The sequence below is a fragment of the Paramisgurnus dabryanus genome, chromosome 24 (genome assembly GCF_030506205.2).
Source record: "Paramisgurnus dabryanus chromosome 24, PD_genome_1.1, whole genome shotgun sequence".
NCBI classification, from domain to species: domain Eukaryota; kingdom Metazoa; phylum Chordata; class Actinopteri; order Cypriniformes; family Cobitidae; genus Paramisgurnus; species Paramisgurnus dabryanus.
The window spans coordinates 22,468,290-22,494,477 of NC_133360.1; the positions used below are offsets into that span (position 1 = coordinate 22,468,290).

The following is a 26,188-nucleotide window of genomic DNA, read 5'->3' on the forward strand; positions in this document are numbered from 1 at the left end:
TTAAGCACAAATTCGCTTAAGTTTAATATTATTTGTCGAAAAACTAGACTTATTTTCCTAGTTAATTTTCCTCATCAAGAAAATACATTTTAATTTAAGAATTTTTTTATATTTTGATTTTTTTAGAGAACCATTGATGTACGACACATTAAAATCTGCCCTCCGTTTGATCTGTTTAGGCTTTTAGTGGTCTCTGTACTGCGCATGCGCGCGCTTCTTCAACATGGCGGCGCGCATGAAACTCCAGTGTTTGGATGAATTTCCTTCACACATCCACCCGCTGCACGTCCTCGTCAACAAATCACAATTCACTCAGAAGTTTCCAGGTCGCGACGGACTCGCACACGCTTTGTGTATTTCACCGTTGGACCATCAGTCATCACCGAAACGAGGTTTTATAGTAAACGCGCACGTGAGCGAGGCTGAAGAGACGAGTGTCAACAGTCACTCGTGTTTGACCGTGCACGTGAGCAGATGTTTCCTCACGCATTACAATGTGAAGGACCATTCCGAGGGGTGTGCTCGTCCGCAGAGTCTACTGCCGCTGAGCAGGGTCGTGTTAGGCGCTAGGACCCAGCAGAGCTTCAGATGGTCTTCATCTGAGCAGTTCAGCAATGCTTTATTGTTTCTCACCAGCACCTGTCGTGAGCAAACACTACTGGCGAGACAGGGTGATGTGTTACTTCTGCCATATCATCCGTCATTGGGTGCCGAAGCAGCACAGTATCAGTCAGATGTGCTTGTGCTGGAGTGTTCACCTGTCAGTCAGGGCAGGATTACAGTTGACACGTGTCTGCTGCTGTCAGACTGTACGGATCTCAGCAGCATCAGCACCAGCAGACTGTCAGCAGCATCCTCGCTGTTCGTCTCTGATTTTGCTCAGTATGTCAACAGTTTGAGCTCCAGCAGCTGCTTGCTGAACTGTAAAACCATGGCCGGCTCAGACTTCAATACAGTCCTGCAGGCTCTCGAGGCTCGACTGGATGTCCGGGTGCTTGATGTCTCAAGTCTTTATAAACCCGGAGGAATCCTGTCCGGTCTCGATCAAAGAGATGCGGTGGATGTTGACAGCGTTATTTTTGTGAACAAGAGCTTGTTGTTGAAACTAGGTGTGTTTAATGGAGAATGGGTGATTGCGTCCATCCCATCAGAGAAAATTAAACAATCCTGCAAGAGACGAGACAAGGTTCATCTGGTTACAATCCAGGCATTTGAAGCAGTTAGACACCAGGAGCTGGATGTGGGTTTTATATCACCTGTTCAATGGTTTAACTTATCTGGTGGGATGCCAGTACCAGTTGGAAATATTACCATTAAAATAAAGGTGATGCCGGACTATCACTACATAATGATATTTATTGAGGTCTACGAGTTAATTTGTTAATTTTTGTTACTTTATATAGCGGTGGAATAAAGTATCACATGCAGCGTCACAGATTTCCGCAAGCGCATGTCGATTTGCATCCCCGCCGTTTGCTAAGGAGCTGCACATTGAAGCTGTTATATCCCCGGATTACAACTGTCATGGTCCTTTTGACAGTATCCTCTATAAACACTTCAGTAGAGCCAGGTTTATACGGTTTACTCATATCACACACATTTTATTTGTGTTTACCTGCTGTTTCTCAGTATGTTGTGTTTTTTTCAGACTCGTTCAACAGGGTCATTTACTGGCAATCCCATCACAAGGGCATCCTGATCTTATAGAGAACAGCACTGAAGGAATTTTCAGGTTCGTTTTTTAATCTTCAATAGACTACGAAGTGTTTTGACCACAAAAACATTCATAAATAATGTTTTTGTAGGTGGCCTGTGCTGTATTTCAAAGTAAAGCGTGCGTGTGGTTTTTCTGAAGAGGGCGATGAGCTTTCTTCATATCTGGCTGATTCGGATCACACCACACTGTACATGGTGAGGAATGTCAACATTTACTGCTGTATCAATTTTGTACATCTCCAATTTGAATCTTTAATCTGTGATTGGATGTCCACAGGAAAGCCCCGCCCACAGTCACTCCCCCTGCTCAGTGTTACAGAAAGACGGTGTGTCTTACTGGACAAGTCTCTGTCCTCCGGGTCTGTCCGGTACTGTAGAGAAACTGGTGACCATCATTCAACCCTACTTCAGTGACAGGTCTGGATCGTCCAGATAAATTTAATGTATTATAAGAATATCAAGAACAAACTTTTACATCAATATTTTATTAGGTGTAACTTTTAGTACCTGACTGTTTCATGTCATAGCTCTTATTGCTGTTTATTGTGTATAAAAAAGTTTAAAATGTTTAAAATATCATATTTGTAATCATGGTATTATTGTGTTTTCCGGACTATACACTCACCTAAAGGATTATTAGGAACACCATACTAATACTGTGTTTGACCGCCTTTCACCTTCAGAACAGCCTTAATTCTACATGGCATTGATTCAGCAATGTGCTGAAAGCATTCTTTAGAAATATTGGCCCATATTGATAGGATAGCATCTTGCAGTTGATGGAGATTTGTGGGATGTACATCCAGGGCACGAAACTCCCGTTCCACCACATCCCAAAGATGCTCTATTGGGTTGAGATCTGGTGACTGTGGGGGCCATTTTAGTACAGTGAACTCATTGTCATGTTCAAGAAACTAATTTAAAGATGATTTGAGCTTTGTGTCATGTTGCATTATCCTGCTGGAAGTAGCCATCAGAGGAAGGGTAAATGGTGGTCATAAAGGGATGGACATGGTCAGAAACAATGCTCAGGTAGGCCGTGGCATTTAAATGATGCCCTATTGGCACTAAAGTGTGACAAGAAAACATCCCCCACACCATTACACCACCACCAGTAGCCTGCACAGTGGTAACAAGGCATGATGGATCCATGTTCTCATTCTGTTTACGCCAAATTCTGACTCTACCATCTGAATGTCTCACAGAAATCGAGACTCATCAGACCAGGCAACATTTTTCCAGTCTTCAAATGTCAAATTTTGGTGAGCTCGTGTAAATTGTAGTCTCTTTTTCCTATTTGTAGTGGAGATGAGTGGTACCCGGTGGGGTCTTCTGCTGTTGTAGTCCATCCGCCTCAAGGTTGTGTGTGTTGTGGCTTCACAAATGCTTTGCTGCATACCTCGGTTGTAACGAGTGGTTATTTCAGTCAAAGTTGCTCTTCTATCAACTTGAATCAGTCGGCCCATTCATCTCTGACCTCTAGCATCAACAAGGCATTTTCGCTCACAGGACTGCTGCATACTGGATGTTTTTTCCTTTTCACACCTTTCTTTGTAAACCCTAGAAATGGTTGTGCGTGAAAATCCCTGTAACTGAACACATTGTGAAACATCAGACCGGCCCTACTGGCACCAACAACCATGCCACGCATAAAATTGCTTAAATCACCTTTCTTTCCCATTCTGACATTCAATTTGGAGTTCAGGAAATTGTCTTGACCAGGACCACACCCCTAAATGCATTGAAGCAACTGCCATGTGATTAGTTGATTAGACAATTGCATTAATGAGAAATTGAACAGGTGTTCCTAATAATCCTTTAGGTGAGTGTAAGTCGCTCAGGAGAATAAGTCGCATCAGTTAAAATGCGTTTTGAAGAGGAAAAACGTATATAAGTTGCACTGGACTATACGCCGCTTTTATTTAGAAAATTATTTTTACAAAATCCAAGCCGAAGTACAGACATTTAATCTGGAAAGGCAAGTTATTCAACTAAACAATAGCACAGAACAGATAGTTATTTACACAATACATAATAGCATACAAAACACACCTTGGGAAAAAAGTCCAAAAAGGTCCCGAAGTCATTCCGCATCACTGAATTCATTGAATTACATAAATACAGGAGGAGCATAGAGCGGACTCTCGTGGCTGTAAACGGTAATGGTTTCTCTTGGTTCATATAAATTAATTTTGACATATACGTCGCACCTGACTATTATTTACAGTACCCGCCAGACTATGAAAAAAGTGCGACTTATAGTCCGGAAAATACGGTATGAAGTGTAGGAGGTGTTTTAGTTTTAAGTTGATAAAGACATTTTTTTGGTGTGTTACAGCTCCGTAACATTAAAGCGAGGCTGTTCTGTGATTCTGACGGGTCCGAATGGCAGCGGTAAATCGACAGCACTTAGAGCGGCTACCAGGAGGCTACATCTACATCTGATCCAGGTAAGAAAATGTTCCTGGAAGGCATTTTGTGAAACCTTGTGAAAAATGCTGGCGGGGAATGAGTTAAAATAAAGCTTTAAAGTCTTAATGTTGCATTTACAGTCGTATTAAATGAACACAGTTTTAGATTTTAAAATGACCTGTGTGCTCATTTGTGCAGGTGGACACTGTCACTGTCTGCGGAGACACTGCAGCTGCGTGTGAGGTTAAGATGAAGTCTGTCTTTGAGAGGGCGGAGCTCCATCATCCATGCGTTCTGTTGCTAAGAAACCTTCAGTTGCTCGGTCAGCCGCGGGACGGCACTGAGGTGGACTGTAGGATCGTCTCTACCCTCTGTCAGCTCATAGCAGCTCTCCCTGTCAGGTAAACTTGCCTGCTGGATAGACAAAATCAGACCCATTATTATTTAAAGCCCAAATGGATGTTAATGTTGTGTCTCCCTTTTCTGTCCATTAGTGTGGTTGTGGTGGGCTCAGTCAGCACCAAACGAGAGCTCTCTTCAGATGTAATGACAGCATTTGTACATCAGGTGGCAGTAGAGAGTCCTACAGAAGAACAGAGGAGAACGATGCTGTCCAGTCTCAGCGAAGACCTGCCATTGGGGAAAGACGTAAATCTCAGCAAGATAGCCAAACAGACGGCTGTGAGAGAGATTATGTATCACATCTGTGTATTGAATGCGAATATATCAGACAGCTATTGACTTATTGTCTCATTTCTTAAGGGCTTTGTTTTAGGGGATATCTGTGCACTTCTTACCAGCGCAGGTAAAGCCGCTCACGGAAGACTTTTGAAGACATTGTAAGTCTTGGACCGATCTCCTGTCAGATTCCCAACGTCATTTTGCTTTGACTCATAGGCTGGTGTTATGTTTTCCGTTGTAGTTTTCCAAACGGGGCGAGTGAACAGGAGGAAGAGGATCTGTGCGTTTCAGGTGTGAGCGTTCTGTCTGAAGACTTCAGCACGGCACTGGACGCCCTACAGGAAGCTCATTCACAGGCCATAGGAGCTCCAAAAGTACAGTCACCTGCTTTATTTAAATCTCTTGCTTTATAATGCTCTATACTTTAACTTAAAGGAACACGCCCACATTTTGGGAATTTAGCTTATTCACCGTATCCCCCAGAGTTAGATAAGTCCATACATACCTTTCTCATCTCCGTGCGTGCTGTAACTCTGTCTGACGCAGCCCCCGCTACCTTAGCTTAGCACAAAGACTGGAAGTGAATGGCTCCAACTAGCATACTGCTCCCAATAAGTGACAAAATAACGCCAACATTTTCCTATTTATGTGTTGTGATTTGTATAGTCACACCGTATACAAATAACAAGGTCATAGAGACACATATGGGCTTCTCAGGTGCTGCGAGCAAATCACTCCGCCCAAGTAGCAGTGCTTCGCCTTCTGAGAATATAGTTCCCAGTATGTATACTGTTAAAAGATGGCTGTGTCTCACATGACCTTGTTATTTGTACACGGTTTGACTATACAAATCACAACACATAAATAGGAAAATGTTTGTGTTATTTTGTCACTTATTGGGAGCAGTATGCTATCTGGAGCCATTCACTTCCAGTCTTTGTGCTAAGCTAAGCTAGCGGGGGCTGCGTCAGACAGAGTTACAGCAAGCACGGAGATGAGAAAGGTATGTATGGACTTATCTAACTCTGGGGGATACGGTGAATAAGCTAAATTCCCAAAATGTGTGCGTGTTCCTTTAACCTTTGTGTAGCAGCAGCAAACCCACCCACTGGGTTGTGAAGGTTATTGTTTTTTGTGTAAGGTTTGTATTTGTGCTCCTCTGTCTCTCAGATCCCATCAGTCAGATGGCAGGATGTCGGTGGACTGCAGCAGGTTAAGAAGGAGATTCTGGACACTATTCAGCTTCCTCTGGATCATCCAGAACTGCTTTCACTGGGTCTGAGACGATCGGGTCTGCTGCTTTATGGCCCGCCTGGCACTGGAAAAACACTGCTGGCTAAAGCCGTAGCCACCGAATGCTCCATGACCTTCCTCAGGTTTGATACATCAATTCAGTTTCACATTTGAGGTTAAAGGGGTAGTTCCTCCCCAAAATGAAAATAATGACTCACCAACATGTCGTTCCAAACTCGTAAGACCTCCTCCGTTCATCTTTAAGATGTTTTGTATTTAGTCCGAGAGCTTGTTGACCCTTCATTGAAAATCTACCTACAGTATACTGTCCATGTCCAGAAAGGTAATAAAAACATCATCAAAGTAGTCCATATAACATCAGTGTTGAAGCATCGGAAAAACATTTTGGTTCAAAAATTATGACTTTGTTCCGTCTGTTGTGAAGCACATGCGCGAGACTTAAGTCACGTGACTACAGTGACGCAGCTGACGTGTTATCCTCAGACATGTTTGCAAAGTTTTTTTTTCAAACTTACTGCGTGCGTCTCCCTCAGACTGTAAACGAAGCCCGGGCGCACAAAAAAACAAAACAAATAAAAATTGCTGGGGGGCACCATATAACACGTCAGCCGCGTCACTGCAGTCACGTGACTTTAGTCTCGCGCATGTGCTTCACAACAGAACCTTAAGAGAAGACAATGCTGAATAAAGTCGTAATTTTGGTTATTTTTGGACCAAAATGTATTTTTGATGCTTCAACACATTCTAACTGACCCTCTGATGTCACATGGACTACTTTGATGATGTTTTTATTACCTTTCTGGACATGGACAGTATACCGTACGTAGATTTTTAATGAAGGGTCAACAAGCTCTCTTACTAAATTTAAAACATCTTAAACTGTGTTTCTAAAGATGAATGAAGGTCTTACAAGTTTGGAACGGCATGAGGGTGAGTCATTAATGACATTATTTTCATTTTTGGGTGAACTATACCTTTAAATCCTGCCTTGATAAGTTTTAGAGCAGCTAACTGCGATAGACGAATAGATGTTTGAATATTGAGACATACAAAACAATAAAAAAACAAATCAGCAGTGATAGCATTAATGGGTGAAGAGGTCATTGTTGTGCTTTATTGTGTATAACTGATTGATGTTGGCCAATCAGAATGAAGAGCTGATGCTATTAGTTTAAAAATAGGGATATTTTTCATGATTTAATGTTCGCACATACATTCAGGGGTTGGTGGAAAAAATCTCACTAGATACATAAAAACACTGACTGACGACTATAAATCCGACACATAAACATCTGATGTGTCAGAGAATTGAGTTTGATCAACAAAGATCCGATGAGTTATAGTGACCGATAAATGTTTGTGTTTTTTAAGTGTAAAAGGACCTGAACTCATAAACATGTATGTTGGTCAAAGTGAAGAAAACATTCGAGAGGGTAAGAGTGACCAAATCATTCACTTGTTATGTTTTTTTTAGGTTTTAAAATAATTCCTGTATGTTTGTATGTGTTTCTTTGTCATTGTGTCTTTCACATTTCACCGCAGTGTTCAATAAGGCCAAATGTGCGGCTCCGTGTATTGTTTTCTTTGATGAGTTGGACTCATTGGCTCCTAACAGAGGTCACAGTGGAGACTCTGGAGGAGTCATGGACCGGTTAGTAAACACACACACACACGTTTCTTGGTCATAAAGTGTAGTTTTTTTTATACAACAGTTTTTTCTGGTTCTCTAATCTGATTGGCTAAGAGCCTTTCCCAGCCATGCAATATTCTACTGATAACATAACAGCTTCACCATTTGTATCATTCCGCCACCTACTGGTGATATAAATAAATATATACATCTCAAAATTTGTATAAAAATTGTCCGAATAGTGTAATTTCTCAGTAGTGTTGAGTGTTACATTTTTCCTGACATCATTTGTCTCATTAGGGTCGTGTCACAGCTGTTAGCAGAACTCGATGGCCTTAATTCATCTGGAGATGTATTTGTGATCGGAGCGACCAATCGTCCAGACCTACTGGACCAATCACTGCTCAGGCCTGGCAGGTGACCTCATCTTTAGATACTATATAGGAACTGTACGGGGTAACAGTATAAGGGAGAATTACACAGCACACCCTTTTCTGAATAAAGTCTTAGTCAAATAAAGTCAGTGCTCTTTGCCTCGGGTTTTCAACCGTTTAAAATGTGTTTCGTCTGATTGGACGTTTCCTCGACCTTGGTAACAAAGTTTGACGGTAGCAGAATTGACACTGTCTAATTCAGACAAAAGGAAATCATGATTTTTAACTATAAAAGACAATATATTTTATTGTTATTGACTGTAATATCTTGTTGATAGTGAGTACCAAATTATTAAAGGGGTCATGAAAATCGGACTTTTTCCACGTGTGCTATAATTGGGTTCCCAGTGCTTTTATTAACCTAGAAAATGTGAAAAAGATCAACCCAGTAACTTAGTTTTGGTAAACCATTCTTTGCAAGCATGTGAAAAATTAGGTCATTGAAATTTGGCTCTCCTTATGATGTCATAAGGAGCTCTTATTATAATAATACCGCCCCTTAATCTGCACTATCCAACCACAGTAGTGCCATTTAGTGCAGAGAGAAAATAATTCACAGCACATTCGAGTTTCAATTACAACAAACCACCATCATTGTGATCAGTGTTTGAATTTCATCAGCTCATTTGCATTTTAAAGGACACACCCAAATCGGCACATTTTTGTGTTATTTTTAACATGTTATAATAAATAATCTATATGGTATTTTAAGATAAAACTTCACATGTGTACTCTGGGGACACCAAAGATTTATTTCACATCTTAAAAAAGTCTTGTGACACGGCCCCTTTAAAATTGCACACAAATAATGACACCAAATGTACCTGCAATGATATAAACACCCACAGAGCATTTTCATGTTGTCTCAATAAAATATATATTGTTTTCATTTTCAGATTTGATAAATTAGTATATGTTGGAATTAATAAAGACAAGGAGTCCCAGCTTCAGGTTCTCAAAGCGATCTTACGCAAGTATGTCTGTTTATCATCAAGAGAAATATGTGACCCTGAACCACAGAACAAGTCGTATTGTTTTAATGGCCAAAAATCATTAGCATATTAAAGGATTAGTCAAATTTCTTAAAAAAAATCCAGATAATTTACTCACTGCCATGTCATCCAAAACGTTGATGTCTTTCTTTGTTCAGTCGAGAAGTAATTATGTTTTTTGAGGAAAACATTCCAAGATTTTTCTCATTTTAATGGACTTTAATGGACCCCAACACAATGCAGTTTAAAATTGCAGTTTTAAAGGACTCTAAACGATCCCAAACGAGGCATAAGGGTCTTATCTAGCCAAACGATTGTCATTTTTGGCAAGAAAAATAAAAAATATGCACTTTAAACCACAACTTCTCGTCAGCCAGCGTGACATCACGTAATTGCGTAATGACATAGAAAGGTCACGCGTTACATATATGAAACGCACATTTGCGGACCATTTTAAGCAATAAACTGACACAAAGACATTAATTAGTATCATTCAACATACAACAACGTCAGAACGGTCCTCTTTCTCCACACTTGTAAACACTGGGGCATTGTTTCGCATACGTCATCCATGACCTCTTGACGTGATGACATATTACGTGAGGTCGCGCTGGCGCGAGGAAGGCGAGAAGTTGCGGTTTAAAAGTGCATTTTCTTTTTTATTCTTGGCAAAAATGACAATCGTTTCGCTAGATAAGACCCTTATGCCTCATTTGGGATCATTTAGAGTCCTTTGAAACTGCAATTTTAAACTGCATTAAAACTGTTCAGTGTTGGGGTCCATTAAAGTCCATTAAAATTAGAAAAATCCTGGAATGTTTTCCACAAAAAACATAATTTCTTCTCGACTGAACAAAGAAAGAGATCAACATTTTGGATGACATGGTGGTGAGTAAATTATCTGGAATTTTTTTTTTTTTTTAAGAAAATTGACTAATCCTTTAAGTAAAGATCATTTTCCGTGAAGATATTTTGTAAATTTTTTATGTTAAATATAAAAAAAAGTTAATTATTTTTTTTTTTATCATTAGTAATATTTGTTGCTAAGGACTTCATTTGGACAGCTTTAGAGGCATTTTCAAAATATTTCCATTTTTTTTTTGCCCCCCTTAGATTCCAGATTATCTCGGCCAAATATCGTCTTACCTAACAAACCAAACATCAATAGATTTTGTATCAGATCAAATCTTATTTATTCATCTATCAGATTATGCATAAATCTCAATTTAAAAAAATTAACCCTTACGACTGGTTATGTGGTCCATGGTCACCATATGTTTATCAGTGATCTGGTGTTTTATTGTTAGTGACTCTGTCCTGGTTGCAGGTTTAAAGTGGATTCAAGTGTGTCTCTATCTGAGGTGGTGGAGGGTTGTCCATCTCATCTGACGGGTGCAGATCTTTATGCCCTCTGCTCAGACGCCATGATGTGTGCCATCAAGAGAAAGATCTTGCGTATCACCGAAGGTCAGTAAATACCTCAGACAGAAGTGTGATTACCCAGAATTCATCTGAAGTAGGGCTACACATCGATTGGCTTCATCTCATGAGAAGCTTAAATACAAAGTCAAAGCCTCATGTTAAATCTCTTTCTTCTTTCATCTCTCTGTCTGTCCGTCTCTGTGTAGGTGTTGATTCAGAGAGTTCTGCATTGACGTTGTGTCCTCAGGACTTCAGTCAGGCTCTCGAAGGTCTTCAATCGTCCGTCTCTGAGCAGGAACTCAATAGATATAAATTCATTCAACAGAAATTCAGTGTTAAATAACACAAGAACCAGAAGATGGGCTCTGGGTCTGTTGTTTTGTGATGGCTAAAGAAACCGTTTTTCATTCATTTTATTGATTTCTTAACAGAAAGACGAAAACAGTCAAATGTGTATTGATGTCAGATCTTTTCCTTACTGTCCCACAGGATCTTCAGTAATGGGTATTTAACGCTTGAATGGAACTCAGTCATGTTGAATAATGAGAGAATGAAACGTTTATTGACTTCAGTTTATGGAGTTTCAAGCAGAAACCCGTGAAGTGCATCTAAATACTGTTTGGCATGCACTGCAAAAAATGATTTTCAAGAAAAAAAATCGTAGTATTTTCGTCTTGTTTTCAGTAAAAATATAAAAAAAATCTTAAATTAAGATGCTTTTTCTTTTAGACCAAAAATATTAAATTTAAGTGATTTTGTGCATAAAACAAGCAAAAAAATCTGCCAATGAGGTTGGCAAATTTTTCTGGAATTTAGTGTTAAAGGAACAGTATGTAATAAATTTATATAAATTAATCATAAAATGGCCCTGATATGTCACTAGACATTAAGAAATAATTTTCATTTCAAATACTTATATCACTCACAACAGTGGTCTGGCTAGGATATTGTCATTTAAAAAGTGGAGTTGCAGCCCTCAACTGATGTTTATGTTGTCATGTTGTGTATTGGCCACTAGTTGTGTGATTGCAGTACCAGTTTTAGCCACAAGTTTTGTGATTGCAATACCAGTTTTGGCCACAATCCTACATACTGTTCCTTTAAAGAAAAATGTTCAAGATTTTTTTGCTTACCCCATTGGCAGATTTTTTTGCTTGTTTTATGCACAAAATCACTTAAATTTGATATTTTTCGTCTAAAAACGACTTATTTTCTTGGGTTCTTTTGCTCATCAAGAAAAAGCATCTTAAATTAAGAATTTTAAATATTTTTACTGAAGACAAAAATACTACGAATTTTTTTCTTAAAAATAATTTTTTGCATTGCTGAAAGCCAGTGTTGACATTTAAAATCACCTAAACAAACACGCCCCTACCCCAATATAATCTGGACCTTCTTTTGATAGACCCACCCCAAACATACGCAACCTAGGCTGCTGATTGGCTACAAGTGTGTTTTGGTACTTGGCCCGACTCCATTTTCCAAATTTTTTTTTTTTTTAATCACACACCCCGCCTTTAACTTGTCAAAGCGCCATCATTCCACTTGAGGAATTCCTTGAAAATTGTAGCTCCTTTCCCCGTTTTTTAGCTGCAGCCTTGACTTTCACACTGCTGCTCCCTCAAATCCATTCCACACTGTAAAAAATTAATTTTCAAAAAAAATTTTTTAGTAATTTTGTCTTGTTTTCAGTAAAAAATATCTAAAAATTCTTAAATTAAGATGCTTTTTCGTGATGAACAAAACGACCCAAGAAAATAAGTCTAGTTTTTAGACCTAAAATATCAAATTTAAGTGATTTTGTGCAAAAACAAGCAAAAAAATCTGCCAAAGGGGTAAGCAAAAAAATCTTGAACATTTTTCTTAAATACTTAAGTCAAGAAAAATTTTTATGCACATTTGTATGCACAAAATCACTTAAATTTGATATTTTTGGTCTAAAAACTAGACTTATTTTCTTGGGTCGTTTTGCTCATCAAGAAAAAGCATCTTAATTTTTAGATATTTTTACTGATAAGAAGACAAAATAAATTTTTTTCTTGAAAATAATTTTTTGCAGTGCACTTGACTCATTTAAGTAAACTCCATTTCGTGCATGACCACAACAAGGTAAACTTTTAGGTTATAAAAGCAATTGTTTAATTTAAAGGTACGAGAAAACAAAAAAAATGGCATTTACTCCAGTAAATATTTTGGATTCACCCACATTGTTTTCGTTTTCGGCGCCCATGGGTCTCATGGAAATGTGTATCCTTTCTGTAGTGTAAAATCATTATAACATGGTGTGATGTGGTTAATTTTAGCTAAATTGTGTAATGTAAATTTTAGCTAAATTATGTCAATTCATTTGCTATGTAAATGTTAAAAGCATAATAATATCGGTGGATTGATGTGTACACATAATATGGACAATATTTGTATCGAAGGAATAATTAATATAATATGGAAAGACTTTAATTTTTACTATGTTTTGTTTTTTCGATTTTATAATATATGATAACATCACTGTGATAATAACAAGGGATAATATGTTAATAACATTGGGGCTCATTTACTAAGCATGTGTACGCACACATTTTTCCGTAAAAAGTGCGTACGGACATTTTAACTTACAAATCATGATTCAACAACAGCTTTCATACCCAAATTGAAAAAAAAAACCACAAGAACAACTTCGACCACACGTGCCATAATCATGAACAAGGAAAAATAACCCTATAATGCACTGCAAAAAAAAAATTTGACATTATTTTTGTCTTGTTTTCAGTAAAAATATCTAAAAATTCTTAAATTAAGTCTAGTTTTTAGGCCAAAAATATAAATGTAATTGAGTTTGTGCCTAAAACAAGCAAAAAAATCTGCCAATGGGGTAAGCAAAAAAAATAATTTTTTTCGTTTGCTTAAATACTAAATTCAAGAAAAATTTGCTTACCCCCTTGGCAGATTTTTTTGCTTGTTTTATGCACAAAATCACTTAAATGTGATATTTTTGGTCTAAAAACTAGACTTATTTTCTTGGGTCGTTTTGCTCATCAAGAAAAAGCATCTTAATTTAAGAATTTTTAGATATTTTTACTGAAAACAAGACAAAAATACTAAGAAATTTTTTTCTTGAAAATAATTTTTTAAAGTGTATATATCTGTGTAATATAAAATATATATTTTTATCTTGTTCATGATTATTGCGTACGTGTGGTCTTCTTGTAAGTTTATATACATTTAAAATAAAATTTAGTATTATAAGTCATGATTTGTAAGTTTAAACATTCAAACGCACATTTTACGAACAAATTTGTGCGTATGCATGTTTAGTGAATAAGACCCAATGTGTTAATAACAAGGGAGAAATAAGACATAAGTGTTTCATGTTTATTCAAAGAATCATAAAATGAAATGAAAATAAATGTGATACTTCAAACAAAGATTTCAAAATGTGTGATTTGACACAGTAGCTAAAGATATGAGACGATATGAACACAAAAGACAAAGTTGTTTAAAGAGAAAATGATTTAGTAAATGTTCAAACTATATAAGCATATTATATGATGCATTGTGCTTGTGGCTAGAAGTTTATTGAGCTGATTCAGACCGAGTACAGGATAAAAATAAAAAACTAGTTTGCATTAAAAAGCTCAAATTTTCAGTATTGTAAAAAAAATACAGTACTGTGCAAAAGTTTTAGGCCACCATGCCAGAATTAGATTAGTTGTTTTTGCAATGTTATAGTGATCATATATAATTGTTTCTCAGTCTCTTTAATAAAATACATCCAGAAAATACAGAAAACGTGTATGTAGTATTAAAAACTGTATAAAATGTAAACTGATGTGGCAGGTTTTTAGGGTAAACTCCCCTTCCACTTGAGCAATAGCAGGAAACTGCAGGATCTCTTAAACCTGAATAAAATTAAATCCTAATTTCTAATTTTAAAGAAATTAGTCTTTTACTTCATTCTGCTCAAAAACACCAAGAGAGGTCACACTAAACACAGACGATGCCTGAAAATTAATTTTTTTTATTTTTTGTACATATTTCCTGTATTTTCTGTTTGTATCTTAATAAAATAGATTGAAAAATAAATATGGATGGACATTAAAACTTCTAAAACAAAAAGACATTTGCACAGTACTGTGTATAGATAAAGATTCTTATTGTGTTTGGTATTTTTGGTCTTTATGGTAATGTTTTACTAATCAGGAGGTTCACAGGTTTTGTTTGAATCTCTTTGTCTTTGCAGGATAAAAAAGCCACTGGTGTGTGATAGTTACCAGCTCATAACATCTATACATGATCTCTGTTTTTCTTTTCATTCACTCTATAAACGTCTAGGTTATTTTTTGACCCATATTGGACCGAAAACACTGCTGGGTTAAAATGGCCCCATACAACATTAAGTCATTTTTAACCCAGCATGCGTTCAGTCCAATATTTACCCAACAACATGGGTAAAAATAACCCAGCCGTTTTCCGAGTGTTTAATTCACTCACACCTCATTTAGAATCAAAACTAAAAATCGCTGAAATCTTGAGCAGATAACACAGAAGAAAACAATGTCAACCCAATGTACAGCCACACACACTGTACTGCATTAAAGATGAAGAGATGTCAGTCAGGAGCCCGGGATCTTTTAGGAAAATCTCTCATTTTTACAACTAATTCTGAAACCGTTCTGGGTTTGCATTGGAGTTTAGTTCGATAACGTGGTTCCTCTGTTTCTGGGTCCATGTAGGTAACAGATGAGGTTTCTCTGTTCGTCAGAGATTCAGCTGAAATGTGGCATGTGATGACAGCTTCTGTAACACAAGTTAAGGTTAGATTTTTGTGGAAATTCTTCTTTGTTAGGTTAAAATTGTAGTTTATTTATGCAAGATTTTCAAGAAAAAATGTTTTTAGTATTTTTGTCTTGTTTTCAGTAAAAATATCTAAAAATTCTTAAATTAAGATGCTTTTTCTTGATGAGCAGAACGACTCAAGAAAATAAGTCTAGTTTCTAGACCAAAAATATCAAATTTAAGTGATTTTGTGCATAAAACAAGCAAAAGAATCTGCCAATGGGGTAAGCAATTTTTCATTGAATTTAGTGTTTAAGAAAAATGTCCAAGATTTTTTTGCTTACCCCATTGGCAGATTTTTTTTGCTAGTTTTATGCACAAAATCACTTAAATTTAATATTTTTGGTCTAGAAACTAGACTTATTTTCTTGGGTCGTTTTGCTCATCAAGAAAAAGCATCTTCATTTAAGTATTTTTTATATTTTTACTAAAAACAAGACAAAAATACTAAGAAATGTTTTTCTTGAAAATCATTTTTTTTTTGCAGTGTACTTAGTATTTTTGTCTTGTTTTCAGTAAAAATATCAAAAAATTCTTAAATGAAGATGCTTTTTCTTGATGAGCAGAACGACCCAAGAAAATAAGTCTAGTTTCTAGACCAAAAATATCAAATTTAAGTGATTTTGTGCATAAAACAAGCAAAAAAAAAATCTGCCAATGGGGTAAGCAATTTTTTCTTGAATTTAGTGTTTAAGAAAATTTTCAAGATTTTTTTGCTTACCCCATTGGCAGATTTTTTTTGCTAGTTTTATGCACAAAATCACTTAAATTTGATATTTTTGGTCTAAAAACTAGACTTATTTTCTTGGGTCGTTTTGCTCATCAAGAAAAAGCATCTTCATTTAAGTATTTAAGACAAAAATACTAAGAAATGTTTTTCTTGAAAATATTTTTTTTTTTTGGAGTGTACTTAGTATTTTTGTCTTGTTTTCAGTAAAATATCTAAAAATTCTTAAATGAAGATGCTTTTTCTTGATGAGCAGAATGACCCAAGAAAATAAGTCTAGTTTCTAGACCAAAAATATCAAATTTAAATGATTTGGTGCATAAAAAAGCAAAAAAAAATCTGCCAATGGGGTAAGCAATTTTTTCTTGAATTTAGTGTTTAAGAAAAATGTCCAAGATTTTTTTGCTTACCCCATTGGCAGAACTTTTGCTAGTTTTATGCACAAAATCACTTAAATTTGATATTTTTGGTCTAAAAACTAGACTTATTTACTTGGGTCGTTTTGCTCATCAAGAAAAAGCATCTTAATTTAAGTATTTTTAGATATTTTTACTGAAAACAAGACAAAAATACTAAGAACTGTTTTTCTTGAAAATCATTTTTATTTATTTTTTTGCAATGTACTTAGTATTTTTGTCTTCTTTTCAGTAAAAATATCTAAAAATCTCAAAATAAGATTAAGACAATAAGTCTTGTTTTAAGACAAAAATATATAAACTTTTAGTAAATTAGTGCCTAAAATAATTTTTTCATAAACACTTAATTCAAGAAAATGTTTCTTATTCCACTGGCAGATTTTTTTTTGCTTGTTTTAAGCACTAATTTGCTTAAATTGATATTTAATATTTTTGTCTAAAAACTAGATAAGTTTTTTACGTAATTTTTCTCATCAAGAAAATACATCTTAATTTAAGAATATTTTGATATTTTTACTGAAAGCAAGACAAAAATACAAAGTAAGAAAGTCAGTTTTTGCAGTGCATGAGAATTCATACATATATGAATTGGATAATTTATATTAATTCATACAACGTTTTGGTACGAATTTGCCTTGACCCCTATGACGTTTGGATCAGGGGTTCGGTTTCATTGTAGTTATTTTCAGGAGCTATACAGGAACACAAGACACATATCAATAAGATAGTATGTTCTAGGGCTGCACAAGTAATCGAATCGGGATTACAATTACGGTTGAAAAGATTACATAATGTGCAAAAGCCTCAATTAGCTGTCCACTTGATTCTCAAGAAAAAAATTCTTAATATTTTTGTCTTGTTTTCATTTTGATTTTGTGGATAAAACAAGCACAAAAATCTGCCAATGGGGTAAGCAAAAATCTGTAAAAAAAAAAAAAAATTTTCTTAAACACTAAATTCAAGAAAAAATCAAGAAAAATTTGCTTACCCCATTGGCAGTTTTTTGCTTGTTTTATGCACAAAATCACTTCAATTTTTATTTTCGGTCTAAAAACTAGACTTATTTTCTTGGGTTGTTTTGCTCATCAAGAAAAAGCATCTTAATATAAGAATTTTTAGATATTTTTACTGAAAACAGGACAAAAATTCTAAGAAAATGTTTTCTTGAAAATAATTTTTGCAGTGTAGTGCTATGCACCAGGTGCTATATGGCACTTAAAGGGACACGCCACAATTTTTGAAAGTAGGCTCATTTTCCAGCTCCTCTAGAGTTAAATATTAGATTCTTATCTTTTTGGAATCCATTTAGCTGATCTTTGGGTCTGTACCTTTACATTATGTAAGGGATAATGTAGAGGCAGCCGGTAGTTATCGGGAAATAAGCCCCGACAGTGTGATCAGGACCCGACGCGAAGCGGAGGGTCTTGTATCACACTGAAGGGGCTTATTTCCCGATAACTACCGGCTGACTCTACATTATCCCGCTTATTACACGGCTACTTGTCACATAAGAAAAAAAACTGGACATGAATATGAATTTGAAACATTTTATTGGCATATTTGTTTTAAATTAACATTTTTATCCTTCCGCGAAACTTTGCACAGATGCATAAAATGATCGTAATACCTTATTAAGATCCTCTGCTTCATACTTGTCTGTCTCCATTTTTTTCTCTTTTAGCCAGTCTTTGAGAAGTTTTAATGCCCATTCTGTATTTTTTTGTGTGTTGGCTTCGTAGCTGTCATGCTCTATTTTGTCAAGTTCAGTCTCAGTAAGCTCTCTGTGTCTTGTCGTGGTTGTCGAGTGTTTGTCACAAGATGGCGCCAAACAGACAGTAATCTTTATTGATCTTTATTGGCGCAGAGCGATCTTACTCGTAAAAGTAGCACCGGCTATGCGTTATTATTTTGGAGCGGTTATTATTCGAAAAGAACGAACCTGCAAATGTCTCAACTGACCAATCAGAATCAAGCATTCCAGAGAGCCGTGTAATAAGTGTTGTTATTTTTCTTGATCTGTTCTTATTCAATATAACTGTATTGTGATGACTCAGACATACAGTAACAACCATATTTACCGCTTACGTGGCCTTGGCTACTTTTGTACGTTTCATCCGTTTTCTCCTCATGAGGGTGACCTGAGGTCTCTTCAGACCAGCAATGAGGAGCAGTAGTCTCGGTCGGGACTTTGTGAGCCAGCTTCTCAGTAACGTCCCCTTGGGAAACCTGAAACACATTCAAACGTATACATCACTGATGATTCTTACTGATGTGTAACGGAAATAAAATCACCAAAAATCATCATGAATGCTATTTTCTAGGGGTTTTTTTCCGTTCCAACAGTCAGACATGTATTTAGCATTGAGTCCAGAGAAAATGTTAAGTTTTGATATTAAGAAAATCTAAATATAATGCATGGTGCTAGTAGGCAGCACAAAAGTTTGGCATCGTCCATGAATTCAAAATACAGGCGAATATAGCAGCGTTCCCTAGCTGATTCCTATGACAAGCTAATGGTCAAATTCATCATCATTGGATATTGGATGTCGACCTGATTACAAATCAACTATGAATTTTGCAGAAAACCCTGCGGTTTCCACACAGTTTGCTACGAAGTGAATCATACAAAAAGGTATAATTTAAAAAGGTATAAAAAACGCTATTGAAATTCCACAGCTAATCCCGCCCCTAAACCCACTGTGTCACAGGGGCATATTGTACAAAAATGCACGAATATGGTCGTACGAATTAATATGACGGCATCACATTCAGGTTAAATGGGTCAATGATGTGACGTTAATTATTTTTTGTACGTGTGGATAAATCTAAAAGGGTTAAAATTTCAACATAATATTGCAGATTACTTGCATACATTCTCTTTTTGAGTCTAAAATTTCTGGTTTTATTTCATTTTGAAAGAATATTTGCGGAATAATTGCAAAAATGTCAATGTGGTGTAACCGGTCTTTGTCAATTGGTGTAACTAGTCATTTTTTTATTAAAAATGTGATCTCAATCTAGTTTAGTGTAATATGATTTTGTACATATTTTTTTACATCATTTGTCAAAGATTATTTAGAAAACAGAGCTTTTTTAACATTATGTCAGGACAAATAATACAAAAACGCATTAAAATGTACATTATGAAAAAACTTATAAAATTATATTTTAAATGTTTTTTAATTTTTTATGATTACACTTACATGCCATCAAGGTAGATAAAATATTTAATATTTTTATTTTTTGACGCAATTGGCGGTTACACCATTTGACATTTTAAGGTCCATTCAGTCTTAACTTTCATAAAAGTGGTGCAAATGTCATTTTTTTATTGCATAAAATTAACATAAATAAACCTGATGCATGCTTTTAAAACAAGTTTTTTTATTGAATTTCTCATCTTGCCAAACTGTTTTTGACCCAAACCCTCACTACTAACCCAAATACTTCTCTCATAGACCTCTCTGAGCTTTCCTATAACATGTTTTTCATTAGCTCGATGGTAAAAATATCAAAATTCATTTGTTTAAACTTTTGCTGGATGGGCCAGAGAGAGATCTAGTAATGGTTAGATCTTACTGAACCATTGTTGTCTCCTCCAGTGGGATTTAATGTTAAATCTGCTAACACATTGTTTGTTTTACAGTCTTGTTGTTCTCTTTATCCGTTTCTGTCATCTAGGAGGTTTTTGGAACGATTTCTGTAACTAATGTTTGTGTTTCTCTTAATGTCAATGATCAACATATAAAAAAAACAAACAGCTTCATTTTCATCAGATTGTACTTCACTATTGGATATAAAGCCTGATGTAACTGCATTTAGCAGAAGGTAAAACCCTTTACAAATGTTATATACACACATTGATGTTTGTAAAGTTAGTGTATATTTTGCAATTTGTAACTTATAGATTAAGTATATTGTTTTTTCTGCCTTGACATATCTATCAAACAGGGTTATTTACTGAAGAAATTAATAAAGCATCACAATTATACTTATACTCAAAATATCATGCAGTCAAAATGTGTCTAGATGAACTCAAACCAACATGTACATTTTAGTTAGTTTAGTTAAAAAGACAAACTTCCAAGCCAAACTATATTTCACATGCTTGAATGATGAAAATCATTACATTATTTTATGATTACCTTAACAGATATTCAATAAACATTTAGACTCCATTTAGAAGTTTGTAATTGGTATTTTATCTCGAAACATATTTTCCACTAATAAATAAAACCTGAAATAGTTTCTTACCAGTTGACTCCACACATTTGTTAGGCTTTGCCCCCTGCGCCCTCCTGAGTCGCATATATGATGCTAACGGACCAAGTGTCCCGCTAGAAAGTTCAACCAGGATGGAAAAAAAACAACTGTGTGGGACAATAGAAAGTGCATCAACTCCAGCGAGCGCTTTAACATGAGAGTCAACTCAGCACTTCTGTCAGCGAGCAACAACAACACATGATCCTCGTCTCTCCACCAATCACAGAGCTCGCTGATGCTGCCGCTGTTTTGATGACATCATCACACACCGTATAAAAGACCGTGATAGTGCACAGAGAGGTCAGCCAAACTATCCTCTTTACTGTATGTGAAAAATAAATGTAGGTGATGTTTGGATTACAATAAAATCTCTAACAGTATGTGTTGAGTTCTGTTTATTAAACCACAAGACAACAGACATCATGTCATGACGAGGCATGGCAACAAGACGTGACGTCAAATTCACGGCACGCTTTTTAACCCTTCACCCGAAATATTATTGTTTGAATAAAAATCCAATATTTGTTTCACGTTTGAGAAACGTCTTGTTGTGGACAACAGGTTTAATATTATGTTATTCCTGTGAGGGGCGGTATAACACTGTTCAATACAGATTTCAGGATGAGAAAGACTGCAGATGAAACTCATGTGTGTTGGGAAAACCCTGACACTGCATTGCAGATCAACAGAGGACAGGAGGAGGAGGAGACGACTGCGGGAGTCTTGACTGAGGGAATTTATCACACAGGGATTCCCTCATGAGATCAAACCCTAAACATTCACAACACAATAAAATACATGAAATATTACATATATACTAATGGCCAGCAAGAAGCAGAAGTTCATCATTCATGCAGTTACTGTTTATACAGTGTGTCCATGCAAGTCAATATTTTGATCACATTTGTTTTCCAAGCACATTTTACCATATCTGCTCATTGTACAGTAGCTCACACCATAAGTTCCCCGCAAAAGTAAAGAGTCACTCTTTTTAAAAAAAGTTTTATGGTCAATATATTCTCCAAATCAACAAAATAAATACATGATGAGACTCATTTCTAAATAAAGATTTTTTTTTACAACACTTTAAGTGGAGATCATTTTTAAGGATTCTAACTTAATAAAACCTCTTTTTCCAATTTGTAGTGGAGATGAGTGGTACCCGGTGGTTTTTTTTGCTGTTGTAGCCCACCGCCTCAAGGTTGTGTGTGTTGTGGCTTCACAAATGCTTTGCTGCATACCACACATATATACACTCACCTAAAGGATTATTAGGAACACCATACTAATACTGTGTATGACCCCTTTTCGCCTTCAGAACTGCCTTAATTCTACGTGGCATTGATTCAACAAGGTGCTGAAAGTGAGTTTGTGCAAATTGTAGCCTCTTTTTCCAATTTGTAGTGGAGATGAGTGGTACCCGGTGGGTCTTCTGCTGTTGTAGCCCACCACCTCAAGGTTGTGCGTGTTGTGGATTTACAAATGCTTTGCTGCATACCTCGGTTGTAACGAGTGGTTATTTCAGTCAAAGTTGCTCTTCTATCAGCTTGAATCAGTCGGCCCGTTCTCCTCTGACCTCAAGCAACAACAAGGCATTTTCGCCCACAGGACTGACGCATACTGGACGTTTTTCCCTTTTCACACCATTCTTTGTAAACCCTAGAAATGGTTGTGCGTGTAAATCCCAGTAATTGAGCAGATTGTGAAATACTCAGACCGGCCCGTCTGGCACCAACAACCATGCCACGCTCAAAGTTGCTTAAATCACCTTTCTTTCCCATTCTGACATTCAGTTTGGAGTTCAGGAGATTGTCTTGACCAGGACCAAACCCCTAAATGCATTGAAGCAACTGCCATGTGATTGGTTGATTGGATAATAAGAAATTGAACAGGTGTTCCTAATAATCCTTTAGGTGAGTGTATATAATCATGTCACTTCATAGAACAAATCTCATATCATTGAACTCGAAACTTATTTCTGAAAAGAGGGACTTCATAGAACAAGAAAGACATCAGTCCGTTTTGAGGACAGTGAAAACAGCGCTAGATAAGTAAATTAGGTGAAAAATACTGCGTTTTTTACACACGAAATATGAACGCATGTTATATTGCGCACTGTAAACACAAACAGAAAGAATGGGACCTTTAAAACAGCGATCTTCCTTCCCTGTTTTCAAAATAGTGTCATGTAAATCATTGTGGTAACCTCAGATTCTTCTCGCTTCCCTCTGAAGGCAATGAAGATGTCACGTTGATGACTGATAAATAGGGAACTCGAGGGACCAACTTGCTTCAGGTAACTAAAAAGAGCCAAATTGCACATTGGCATGCGGTATTTGCATCTGTTGGCCATGGCCTGCCGGAAGTGTATAAATAGGTGGCAGGTGCAGTGCATATTCAGGTTTTCATTGAGGAGCTGAGCCAAATAGACCAGATGCTCAGCAGTGGTACAGAAAAGGTGGCGAAGGGACAGCATTCCCTTCCTTCAGGGAATGAGGGTTACATCCATAACCAAGATGTTCCCTTTATATTGCGCACTGTAAACACAATCAAAGCTTCAAAACAGAAAGAACCAAACCTTTAAACAACAACATATTATTAGTGTATATAGGCATTAATCGGAGCACCCCTACTAATTAGAATAAGACATCAATTCACTTTAATGAAATGTCTGAGAGGATCAGTTGGGATCTGTGACCCAAATCAAATTACACAACTACGTTGAGACTGCAGTCAAAATCCGATTTTTTGCTCATATGTGACCCATGTCTGTCTCTTTGCATGACAGTGTGAACAGCACCAACCACATTAAATCTGATATTTTTGATTCTGATTCGAGCCACTTCCAAATGTGGTTCTAAATCATATGTTTTGCAATGTGAACAGTCTGAACAGTCATATCAGAATTCATGCGACTTTTGCGTCATTCTAGATTGATATGCGTCACAATTGATATGCACCAACGGCATGTTTGCAAAACCAAACATTCAAGACATTAAATATTAAGCTTTTGTTGCACATCCCCTCAAAACACAAATGGGTCAGTGACAAAAACGGTTTGGCAAGATGAAAAATTCTAAAATCTTTAAAATAAAATAAAAATGTTTTAAAAGCATGCATCAGGTTTGTTTCAATGCACATAGTGTATTTATGATTTATGTTGATTTTATGCAATAAAAATGACATTTGCATCATTTTTATGAAAGTTAAGACTGAATGGACCTGAAAATGTCAAATGGTGTAACCGCCAAATGCGCCAAAGAATGAGAAATATTAAATATTTTATCCACCTTGATTGCATATAAGCGTAATAAAAAAAATTAAATATAATTGTATTAGTTATTTCTAAATGTACATTTTAATGCGGTTTTGTAATATTTGTAATATGCTAAAAACAGTTCTGTTTTCTACACTGCAAAAAAATTATTTTCAAGAAAAAAGTATTTTTAGTATTTTTGTTTTGTTTTCAGTAAAAATATCTAAAAATTCCTGAATTAAGTGACCAATGGGGTACGCAAACAAATCTTGAACATTTTTCTTAAACACTAAATTCAAGAAAAATTCTATTAAAATTTGCTTACGCCATTGGCTCATTAATTTAAGAATTTTTAGATATTTTTACTGAAAACAAGACAAAAATATAGAAAATGTTTTCTTGAAAATAATTTTTTGCAGTGTAAATAATCTTTGACAAATTATGTAAAATTTATTAAAAAAAATCATATTACACTAAACAAGATGATTATATTTTATTCCACATTTTTATGAATATATTTATATTTTAATAGAATATTTTAAAGAATGTATGCAAGTAATCTGAATGTTTATTTAGAAAATTTAACCCTTATACATTTACATAAAACAAGCAAACAAATCTGCCAATGGGGTGAGCAAAAAATCTTGAAAATTTTTCTTAAACACTAAATTCAAGAAAAATTCAAGAAAAATGTGCTTACCACATTGACAGATTTTTTGCTTGTTTTATGCACAAAATCACTTCAATTTGATATTTTTGGTCTAGACTTAAGACTTATTTTCTTGGGTCATTTTTCTCATTAAGAAAAAACATCGTAATTTAAGAATGTTTAGATATTTTTACTGAAAGCAAGACAAAAATACTAAGAAAATGTTTTCTTGAAAATAATTTTTTGCAGTGTAAATAATCTTTGACAAATTATGTAAAATTTATTTAAAAAAAAATCATATTACACCAAACTAGATGATTATATTTTATTCCACATTTTTATGAATATATTTATATTCTAATTTAAAAAAATACTAGTTACACCAATTGACACAGACTGGTTACACCACATTGACATTTCTGCAATTATCCCCCAAATATTCTTTCAAAATGAAAACCAAAAATTTTAGACTTGGTTCTCAAAAATAGAATGTATGCAAGTAATCTGCATATTTATTTAGAAAATTTAACCCTTATTTATTTACATAAAACAAGCAAACAAATCTGCCAATGGGGTGAGCAAAAAATCTTGAACATTTTTCTTAAACACTAAATTCAAGAAAAATTCAAGAAAAATGTGCTTACCACATTGACAGATTTTTTTTGCTTGTTTTATGCACAAAATTACTTCAATTTGATATTTTTGGTCTAGACTTAAGACTTATTTTTTTGGGTCATTTTGCTCATTAAGAAAAAACATCGTAATTTAAGAATGTTTAGATATTTTTACTGAAAGCAAGACAAAAATACTAAGAAAATGTTTTCTTGAAAATATTTTTTTGCAGTGTATGACACAAAATTATTAATGTCACATTATTGACCCAAATAATTGTTTTTGACTTTCCTGCAGCGTTGTCCACATGACCGACCTGGGACCTCCCCGGCTCGTATCCCTTCCTCCCACGGAATAGAAATAAAATTAATCGACTGCTCAGTAGTTTTCCTGTTCATATCCGTGTTACAGTGTGCTGCGCGTGACATATTATTGTTCATTTACACACATGGTCCAGTTCAGGACCACGACTGGTGTCTGATTTTAGTCATTTAATTCGAACAGTCAAACAAAAAATTGTATCTAAGCAAAAAAATCTGAATTGAGCATTAATGCTTGAAGTCTGAACCTAGTCAAAGATAAAAGACTTCTTTGAACTGAATGAGACAACAGTTACTTCTTAACTGAATCAGTTTATTGAACAAATGTTTGTATGATTTCAAAATATAAAAAATATATAAACATTTAAATCAACGTATTTGCCATTTGACTCATTAGATAACATAAATAGTAGCAAAAATAACTACAACTCCTACATTTTAAAATAAAAATGAAAACAAAAAAAGTTTCATTTTAAAGTTTCCATATAATAGTTTGTTTAAACATGACATTGTTTTTCCACATCAAGTATGAAACATATGCTTCATGTAATTCTATATTAACTTAATGTTT

At 35.4% G+C, this 26,188-nt stretch overlaps 1 protein-coding gene and 1 long non-coding RNA gene across 2 annotated transcripts; one reads left to right on the forward strand and one right to left on the reverse strand.

Moving 5' to 3' along the window:
* Positions 1-215: 215 nt before the first annotated feature.
* On the forward strand, positions 216-11,269 carry pex6 (peroxisomal biogenesis factor 6). Its single transcript, XM_065259485.2, has 17 exons — positions 216-1,324; positions 1,404-1,570; positions 1,649-1,732; positions 1,806-1,911; positions 1,994-2,133; positions 4,055-4,166; positions 4,327-4,529; positions 4,623-4,809; positions 4,891-4,967; positions 5,051-5,183; positions 5,980-6,185; positions 7,435-7,496; positions 7,606-7,714; positions 7,994-8,110; positions 9,024-9,101; positions 10,447-10,586; positions 10,748-11,269. The coding sequence occupies exons 1-17, from the start codon at positions 224-226 to the stop codon at positions 10,882-10,884; spliced, it is 3,159 nt and encodes a 1,052-aa protein (XP_065115557.1). The 5' UTR covers positions 216-223; the 3' UTR covers positions 10,885-11,269.
* Positions 11,270-11,341: 72 nt separating this feature from the next.
* Positions 11,342-20,985, reverse strand: LOC135740926 (uncharacterized). The gene is made up of 3 exons (XR_010529306.2): positions 20,772-20,985; positions 18,596-18,743; positions 11,342-15,335 (listed from the first exon to the last, which is right to left on the reverse strand). It is a non-coding gene; the product is annotated as an uncharacterized lncRNA (long non-coding RNA).
* Between the last annotated feature and the right edge of the window lie 5,203 nt (positions 20,986-26,188).